The sequence below is a fragment of the Lissotriton vulgaris genome, chromosome 3_2 (assembly GCF_964263255.1).
Source record: "Lissotriton vulgaris chromosome 3_2, aLisVul1.2, whole genome shotgun sequence".
NCBI lineage: Eukaryota > Metazoa > Chordata > Amphibia > Caudata > Salamandridae > Lissotriton > Lissotriton vulgaris.
In genome coordinates this window covers 143,428,845-143,439,331 of record NC_141690.1, presented here as the reverse complement: position 1 = coordinate 143,439,331, position 10,487 = coordinate 143,428,845, and the positions used below count along the sequence as shown (strand labels likewise).

Below are 10,487 nucleotides of genomic sequence, written 5' to 3'. Positions count from 1 at the left end.
TGCCTACGGGAATGTGCTTCCACGTAACCAGGCCCTCGTGCCTGAAATCGTCATCAGTCGTGCCAAGCAGTCATAAACACTAGGGGCCTTATTTATGAAGGTCTTGCGCCACTTTTGCGTCACTTTTAACATGGAAAAAGTGACGCACCGGTGGCGCAAGGCCTTCATAAATAAGGCCCTAGGTTATTATTACCTGTCTAACCTAGAAAAGTGTGTGTGTGTGTGTATATATATATATATATATATATATATATATATATATATATATATATATATATATATATTTGCAACCATTTCAGTGCACCCTGCAAAGATGTGCGGGCATGGTCAATACCATTACAGTGTTTAGGACTTCTGAGGTGTACATGTGGACAGCGTTGGGATAACTTCTGTTAGGAACAACTGCTGTGAGAACTTTGGTAGTAATAAACATCTGTGATCTTGGGAAGGTCTTTAAGAAACATGAAACAATCTTCATTTGTACAGTTGCTGCCAATAAATGACTGAATACATGAATGCACATAGAAGCATGCACTGTGGTCAAATCAAAACGATCTTAACAAACCAAAGTGTTATCAGTAGTAGAGTACCTCAAAACACGCCCTCGCCCACTGTTGTATGTGTTGGACACCGTGTGAGCTTTTGTGAACTCGCAATCGAACACATACACTGCAAAAATTAAACAAGGTACAGGAAAGGTAGCTTAAAATTAATTTATTTAACAAATATAGCTATAATATAAATGATAATATTTTTCAAATATACAAAATATTACACAGCCCCTACCCAAGGGACTAATGCAGGTCCATGTGCACACGATAACAGTGCTGTTCGGCAAGAGCGCAGTGATTGTGTATCATGCCACCTCTCTATGTCCAGAGATTGTGCTCTGAATCCCTTTTTTGTAGTGTCGGTGATAGCTCTCGAAATGTTGAAGATCCTGCCACACTCAGGGAAAATCCGCAATGTCTGAAAGAATTCATAGCAAAGTGTGACAGAAATGGCCTGTTCACAATGTCCTGAGCCGTGCTGAGCTTCAATGCTGGACGTTTCTGTGAATGTAACTGGAAATGTGGCCATTGCACAAAAGGGACGAGGCCCATTCTTATGAAAATATCCCATGGAGGAGTGCAGATCGATGCATTTTTGCAAGTGTTAAATACAGAGACGGCATCACCTCAGCACATCTCACACCTGTGTCTGTGTACCCTCAAAGGAAGGCGAGGCCAGGGGGGCCCACGTCAGAAAGTGCTGCATCAGAAAGGTCCGAGATGGGTCCAGACTGCCCTATGTCAGGTGGTACATGCTGTAGCCCACGTGCGCGGCGTAGAGTCCCATGGGCGACATGGGCATGCTGGACCTGTGGAAGGGTGCACTCGGCCCGTAGAGTGAGGCAGCGTGGACGGGCGACCCAAGGGGGAAGGAGAGGCCGAAGGCCGGGGGCATCATGGGCTTGGCAGCCATCTTGAGCTTCTCCAGCTCGGCCTCCTGCAGCCTCTTGGCTTTGGCTCGGCGGTTCTGGAACCAGATCTTCACCTGAGTCTCGGTGAGGCTGAGGGAGCCCGAGAACTCCGCGCGCTCGGCAATCGACAGGTACTGCTTTTGGCGGAACTTCCGCTCCAGCGCGAGGAGCTGCGAGGTCGTGAAAGGCGTGCGCGGCTTCCGGTTGGTCTTGTGCTTCCGGAGGGTGCAGGCAGGGGGGCTCAGCCTTCCTATGGTGGGGAGGAAAAGGAGCAGCAGATTTAGCAACACAATAACGCCACTGTATATCACAACATTCATGTATTTCATAAAGTGTAACTAGACATTCTGTTAAGCAATCAAGCTGTGTGCAATGCTCCTGAAGAAGCAACGGTATGGTCCAGCAAAGACATGTGAGATGTGAACAGGTAACTAAGACACTCAAGTTTGCAAACAGTTTCTTGCATTCTTCTCTTTGTGTGACGCTTTAAAATATTATTTGTGCTCAATTGGTTGTAACAAAATTTGGGCTTTACTGCAATTTAGAGCGAGGCTAACTACATTTTAAAAACTTGTCATCTTTGAGAAAGATAGTACCTAACAAAAAGGCGGTAAGGCCTTATGGCTGGGCAAATCTATGTGATATACAGTTTTAAAAGTATAACATGTACATTTGTTGCGATGTCGTTCTTTTTTGCAAAAATGCATGGCCTGGATGCTCGCCGAAAACTGCTTCACTTTTAGAGACTGTTAATTGTAGGAAACTGTAGATTTGTGCAGAGTTCTCCACAAAACGTTATGAAGATGTAAGGACTTGAAACAAATGATTTAATGGATATTATATTGTATGATTGGTAAATGATTTCCCCTAAATAGTTGTGTCATTTGGCTTGTGGGCCGTGAACCTATATGTGTCGGGCAGAAAAAAGATCGGAACACACACTGGATTAAAATGCGCCAATTAAAACTAAACACCACAATTTAACTCCAGCAACCAGCCCTGTGATTCAACATGAATTACCCAGAATTACCTTTATAACAGTTCTGATGTCTAAATTCCAACAGGCCAACAATTGACTCAAGAACACACACTTGAAACTTGTGAACTTCCATATTGGTCTGAACATTTCCTGTTTTTGTTTATCGCAATGTAAATAGAGGAAATCACTGGCACCATTTTCAGCTTCGCTGTTTATTAGAAAAGACCCAGCCATTGCTCTAACAGCTCTCTTCGTATGTGCCATAATTGTCTGCTTTTGATAAACCTTAAATAATACTGACACATGTAAACACAGTTATTAGAAGCTATCAAAGGGCTGATATGACGATAAACCCTCAGGTGTCAGTGTTGTTAGTTGGTATTTCCTCAAATGCGATTGATCTGTGATTTTTTTTAAAGGATTTCTTCACCTCAATCACGACTTTAAGATGTTAAAAATATACAAAAAAATGCAATGTCTATGGAATTATCGCGAATTCTTCCTAATGAGCAGCCTAGGAATCTGGAGTGATAATACCTGACTGTCATCAACTTTTCCCCCCGCGTAATTGAACAATGCATATTTTTTTATAATTTATAACTATTACCCATGTCGCATTATAAGGAATTTATACACGAAAAAGTAGAACGTTTATTTTTAATAAAACGTAATCAGCATATTTTAAAATGCAATGTTGACCCGACAATAAAATGTTCTTAATACAAACTGCTCAAGGGAGCATTTAAGATTTAACTTCTCGTTCTAAATTCTCGTTCATAAAACACCACGTGATACATTAAATTTAAGCATACGCTTTATATGATGACATGCATCAGTGTACACTGACAATGACGCGCAGTCAGAGCTTTAAACCATACAACTACAAAAATGATCGTGCACTTTTAAAAACATATATATATATATATATATATATATATATATATATATATATATATATATATATATATATATATATATATATATATATATATATATTAATTCAGTTGTGTGATGTTGAGACCTGCAGGTGTTCAGTGCTGCTGTCCACATGGACTCATCCGCACGGTGAGCTTCGGATACTGTACGGAGAGGTGAGCACGTGAGCCATAGTCATAAACCCAAAGGCAGAGAAACTAATGAAAGCAGCCAGAGGGAGTGGCAGTGCGCATAGATGTGTCCACACAGCTAACATCAGATGGATGAATAGGTAGATGCGGATTGCTGAATATGAATGTACTAATTAAGGGCACTTCAAACAGTTGCTTGAAGACAGGCACGCAAGCACATGGCACAACATGGGACTTTAAAATCTAGATGGAAAGATGCGTAAATATCACTAGTTGATGCTTATGGACCATTAGGAGTGAACTTATCTATCTGTCTATCTATCTTTCGGTCTGTCTGTCTTGTCTGTCTAACTATGAAGAAGACTGTGACAGTTCGACATACACTTCTTGTTATTGTTAATTAGAATGCTCAAAGAAACATGCCACCAGATCAGTAGCTCTCTACGATACGAATACACAAATACGTTAATAGATACACATAGACACAGTAATCATGTACAGCTGGATGAATAGTTCAGTACAGAGAGATCGATGGGCGTCTCCAGGTGGGTGACAAGTTTTATAGTGAGTGCCCACACGTCAACAATTATGTTTAGATGAATTAATAGTACCTTGAGAGTGATCTGGTATGGGAACTACTGAGGTTTCTGCATTTGAGATGAAGCTCGCTTTAATTCTTCTTAGCACTATATATATTGTATGTATATGCCTTTGCACATGAACTGGGGTCTACTGTGCAGTGTTGTTCATAATATACCCCAGGTACTCCTTCGTAGGTCTGCATTATCATAGAGGAACAGTTTGCGCAATTCTGCGAACAACGGGTTCATATATTTCCATTGGTTCGTGAGTTTTTTATACACGACTATGGTTGCCCTTAAAAGATTTGACAAATAAAACAGATAGAGGGGCAGTAATCGACACACCGAGTGAAGGGTATGCGGGGCTGCATCGGTATTTCACTACAATGGATGATGGGTACTCTACAGATGGGTGACCAGCTCCCCACATAGACGAGTAGGTATTTACAGATAGGTGGTTAGTTCTCTTACAGATGGATGACAAGTTCCCTACGTACAGAAATAGGTATATGCAGATAAGGGATTAATTCTCTACTTATGGGTGATTAGTTCACTACTAGACGAATAGGTATTTACATAGAGATAATTAGTTCCCTACAAAGAGATGAGTTCTCTACACAGACGTGTGGTTCTCTAGAGAGAGAGCATTAGTTCTCTACCGAGATCTAAGTAGTTCTCTACGGATGGATGAATAGGTCCCTATATAGAAGAACAAGTATTAACAGAGAGATGAATAGTTCCCTACAAAGAGATAAGTAGTTCTCTACAAAGAAGAGTTGTTCTCTACGTATGGATGAATAGTTCCCTAAATAGACGAATAGGTATTTACAGATAGGTGATTCTTTCTCTATAGAGGAGGAGCTCTCTACGTATAGATGCGCAGTCCTCTATAAACAGATGAGCAGAGACGAATAGAGACCACCAGTTTTGTATAGGTGTCGGTATGTATACACATGGTATAGGGGTCAGTGTGTACACACATGGTATAGCGGTCAGTATGTAAACATGGCATTGGGCGAGTATGCGAATGGTTTTCTACAGAGATGCTACAGTTCTCTACATATAGGACACGTGAATAGTTCTCTACAGGCAGGTGGGCAGTTTGGCACAGGTCAGCATTCCTCAAGAGACATTCATTGCTCTGCCCAGTGAGAGCAGCCCCGTGAGGGTAGCTCGCCGGCACTTTACAGGTATGAGGCTCAGAGTTTCACGTTCACCGCTCACTTACTTGCTGAGGGCGGAGAGAACTTGGGGCTCTGCGCCCAGGGGCTCCTCTCGGGCGCCTCGGGGCTCTCGGGCTTCATGAGCGCGTCCTCCTGGAGATGCAGAAGACCCCCCATAGAATAGTGCCTGTTGACGGAGAGGGGGGACCCAGGGGAGTCCGGCCCGAGCATCTTGGGGCTGGTCTGGGAGGGCCCGGGCAGCGGGGGCACCGCCGGGCTGCACCGCTCGCGGTCCCTGCTGACCGGCCGGCGGTCGGCCATGAGCGCCTCCACGCTGAAGGGCAGGATGGGCGCAGGCTTGGGCTTGTCCGGCTCCTCGTCCGCCCGCGGGCTCAGGCCCGACTGCATCCTGGGCTTGTTCAGGGCGGGGGACTCCTCGGCCTTCACTCCCAGCTGGACAGAAGCCATGTAGAGACCGGGGGCCATGCAGAGCGGGTGCAGGGTGGGTCACCGGGCTGGACACGGAGCAGGGTCAGCAGTCGAGCGATCCTGGCACAGCACTGTCACTGCCAGGGCACGGCACCAACTGGTCTAACTGGTAGGAAAGCAGGGGGCCCGGCCCTGGCCAATCGGCGTGCAGAGGGGAGGGACGCCAACTTCCGATTGGCTGCTGAACTCCTTCACCTACCGGCTGCACAAACTCCTGGACTGGAGGGAAGTTTGCAGAGTGCAGGCAAACTTTCAGATCCCAGCTTTATGACACCGCTCTTGAGACTGGGGCTGGTGGGATGTGCGAGGGTTTGGGGGTTCCAGGCGGCATGCGCGACGCGCCCCTCTCGTCCCTCTTCTTTTTATGTGCTTCTCCCCAGCCGTGGCTTTTTGATGGCAATAGGTGTAATCTGTCAACATTCAAAACGCAGCAAGAGATAGAATTCAGGAAAGCACCATGGTTATCGATAAACATTGTTATCATACAATACCTCACAAAACACGTCTGGTGTTTCTAAGCGCCGTAAATAGCAGATGTCACAATTGTTTTTTGTGTGTTTTTTTAATGCGATTTTTTTCCTGCAGATTTATATAGGGCGAACGTATTGGAGAACTTTACATAAGCACCAGTTACCTTACACAAGGACACCTTAATTTCTTGGTAGGCACGGGAAGGGTAAGAGATATGCCCAGACTCACTGACTGAAAGCGGATCCAAGGACAGGCTCGAACCTGGTTCCGCAGATCCACATTCGGCATCTCTGGCTGGAAGGCCATAACCTCTCTTCGGCTCGCTCTTTGCACTATGGGGCGCATTCACAAGCCCCGTGTGTCACTTTTTATATGGGAAAAAGGGACATACCGGCGGCGCAAGGGACTTATAAACAAATCCCTATCATTGGAGCGGTAGTTTGTGAACTGAATTAATAGATGAATGGCACATGAAACAATATGAAGCGATGTCAGCATTTGCAACAACCATTGGACAACACTAGCAATGGGCCGTTTGTATCGCCAACCCACCCCCACAGAGCACTGAAGGGCATGGAAGGACACAGGGGGCTCAGTTTAAACCTTGGCATACTTAATGTGCGCGTCTGCTCTTGGTGGGAATGGAGCGGCGGTAATTATAGTGCACGGTAGAGGCTGTAAACTGCGCATCCCAGTGACGGGGCTGATGTATGCCCCATCTGCTGCTTATCTTTATTAGAAAGGGACCTCCAGAAATGAAACGCCGCCAGTTGTCTGCTCAAGATAAACAGGCGGCGCCTGATATTAACGCGCCTTTGCTCCTGGGTCCTCGCAGGCCGGGGTCTCCCCTACTGATGCTCACCAGCATCTGTGTTTTAATGTTCAGCGGGAAGAGACAGGGCAGCCAGGCGTATGTTTCCACCGGCACCGCGTGCGTGACGCCGGGCTCTGGCGGGAAATGCGGAGAGCGCAGTGCGTGACTTGAGGTGTGCGGCCATGCATCGGCCTTTCCCCGTCCTAAGGCCATGGTGCCACTGCACCTTCTCCACTGATAATAGCTACGCCCCTGAGCGGAGAGAGGGATTACATATGGCTGTTAAAGTGACTTGCGTAGTGTGTGAGGCCTGTGGGTTAAGTGTGAGAGACCTGGTGCGGAATGAGCTGTGTCTAGGTCGGTGGGGTGAGTTGACGTGTCTCGAGATGATATGTGGGGTCGGCTGCGGGTGAGTGAGCTGTGGGTGAGATGTGTTCGGTGGGTTCCGCAGCTCATAGGTGCGAGAGCACAGATTGGTCTCCGGGTTTCGAAGTGTAAGGTGAGCTGCAGGTTTGACGGGTGAGCTGCAGGTTTGACGGGTGAGCATTGTGGTGAGGGGGGTATTGGATCTGTGAGGTGAGACTGGATTGATGTGCTGGTGTAAGATCCCGCAGTCACTGGGGCGAGCAGCGGGGTGAGGTAGCATGAGAGAGGTTGATATGTCGGGTGAAATGTGGGACATATGCCGGGTGTAGGACCAGCAGTGGCGTGAGATGTAGCTGTAGGTCCATCTGCGGAATGCCTGGTTTATACTCTGGTAAATTTGGGTGGGTTAATCTGGTGTGTAAGGTAAGCGGGGTAGCTTGATGCTTGGGGTGCTGCGGGTGAGCGCAGAGCTTTGCAGAATGCGCCCTGCCCCGCGCGGCCTTTCCCGGGATGAGCCCAGCCATCGCTCCCCGCGTATCCTCCACCCGCAGCACACCGCGCTCGCCCGCCCTCCCTCCCGCTGGGATGAGTTTACTGACGGCTGCAGGGCTCTAATCTCCACCACAGCGGAGGCTCGAGCAGTCATTTAAGGATAGTTAGTTATCCTAGAGAGGGAGGGGCAGGGAGATGCCCTCCTTCACTCTGGGCCCGTTGACGAGCCTGTATTGTGCGCAGCGCTTCAAGAGCTGGAAGTGCCAACAGTAGCCGCTATTTATTAAACGTATTTGATTGTTGTGATTTTACACAGCGCGGACATTGCTGAGGGGCATCAGAGCGCTTTACAAGAGTACAATTACTGTCTAACGTGAGAATATGTGAGACACAGACAGAAAACGCGAGAAATAGCAGAGTGTGTGGGGATCAGAGATTCAGCCAAGCCTCTTTAAAAAGAAGGGTCGGAGTTTCCCTGTGAAGGTAGCATGGCACGGGGTCTTACGGAGGCCGAAGGAAGAGGGTTCCACAATCTTGTATTGCTTCTAAGAATGATCCGCTGTTCTATGCTCTCCTTTGAAGGTGGGAGCTTCCACCGTTGTGCCCCCCGTTCCTCATTCCTTCAGTTAGGTGGGTGAGTGCAGAGGGGTGTAGGGCCCTGTGTGTGGTGCAGACAGTCTTAAGGTGTGCTCCCCCCTCCACGGGAAGTCTTCGCAGGGATAGGCGCATAAGTGTGATGTGGGCACATTTCTTTTTGGGTTGCGATTTGACCCTTACCGATCCCAGCTATAGGCGGCTTTATTTGACTGCGGATTGTACGTGCGTCTACGGGGGGGCCGTGGTGTCCCCTTCAGAAACCGGGGATCTGCCTTCTTGTGCAAGGAACTGCGATTAAAGTGCAACGCACGGAATCTCGCTGGAGAACACTGCACGTGTATATCATCCGCTCGTGTCCTAGTATGTGCAACGAGCCTATTAACAGTCTTGTATAGTTGAGCTATCAGCTGTGCTTCGATTAGTTGTAAATGAGCTGCTATCGATTAAATAGTAATCTACCCATACGACAATGCGTTGTTTTTTTTTTGGACAGTGCTTCTTACCACACCTGGCTGTGCACAACTGATGTTCTTATCTCGTTTGACAGCACTCTATTTTCTAACCCCGAAAGGATATAAAGCGATGCCTGCCTTGCCGGATTCAGATCGTGATCTTTAAATCACTGCCGATGTCAGCGGTGAGCGTTAACTCTTTTAGCTGTATCGCTTTTCTGTATTATGTGAACATTTCTGCCGAATCCTCGTTGTGTATGCGCGTGCATGCACATCACTCAACCGCAATAGAAGGCGCCCACAATGTGTCATTTATATATCAATTATTCATATCATATAACTGCCATTCTCAATTTATATCTAAGTGATAGACAGTACATGAAAAGAAATGCGTTTTCTTGGTTTATCTGCAAATCTCGCCAGGTTCTAAAAGTTATGACGGGACGAATGTTTCATAATTCAACAGTCCATGGGGGTTTCCCGCCTGTATTTTTAAAAGTATTCGCCGGTGAGAATATTGAATGATGAGTGTGTGCGCGTGTGAGCAAGTATATATATATATCTATATATATCTATATCTATATATATATATATATATATATATATATATATATATATATATATATATATATATATATATATATATATATATATATATATATATATATATATATATATATATATATATATATATATATATATATATATATATATATATATATATATATATATATATGTATACACACACACACACACACACACATATATATATATATATATATATATATATATATATATATATATATGTATATACTCACGCACATATATTTATTTGTTAAGCTGACTATTACAAAATGTTCGTTCGTTCATCAATATGATATTTCTCTTTGCGCGCTGGGTGCCTACTTGTATACCATCACGACATATACGATTGCGTTATTTAGGACCCGTCCGTCATTATTATTTTGATTACAATTCTATAAACTATCTCTCATTATACATCATACGTCTCTTTAAAACATTGGCATAGTTGTTGCGCAGTCGTCCTCTTCCATCATCAAAGAAATTGAGTCAAAAAAAAAAAATCGATTATAAAATGTTCCAGAGTCAGCTGGTGTTGGAGTCGCCCTTCGCGTGCAGTATTGATCCTGTTGGGTGTGCGATCCTGTTCATAGCGTATTAAAGGGTTAGTCAGTCAGTGCAGACTTCGCTGCAGTCCCACATCTGAACAGTCTTAAACCCCCTACCCGTCTAGGCGCTCTCGTCTGGCCGTACCGTGACACCCCCGCGTGCAAATCTGCCCATCGCCCCCGCGTGCAAATCTGCTCATCGCCCCCGCGTGCAAATCTGCCTATCACCTCCGCGTGAACAGTGCTCCCCACAGCGAGTGAATATTTCCACGTTCCGGCGTGGGCAGTGTATTTCCCCACATGCATTGAAGCCGTGTGTTCCGTATCATGGTTTTGTGTCCGTGTCTCGTGCACACTCAGCTTCTACATGTGCCGCCGCTGCAAGCCTTTATCTTCAATCATTTGTAGGTATTATAAAGTGTCC

The 10,487-nt window shown here is 45.7% G+C and overlaps 1 protein-coding gene across 1 annotated transcript; it reads right to left on the bottom strand.

Moving 5' to 3' along the window:
* Positions 1–705: 705 nt before the first annotated feature.
* MSX1 (msh homeobox 1) lies at positions 706–5,849 on the bottom strand. Its single transcript, XM_086964533.1, has 2 exons — positions 5,318–5,849; positions 706–1,712 (listed from the first exon to the last, which is right to left on the bottom strand). Exons 1-2 carry the CDS (start codon positions 5,736–5,738, stop codon positions 1,288–1,290), a joined length of 846 nt encoding a protein of 281 aa, XP_086820659.1. The 5' UTR covers positions 5,739–5,849; the 3' UTR covers positions 706–1,287.
* Between the last annotated feature and the right edge of the window lie 4,638 nt (positions 5,850–10,487).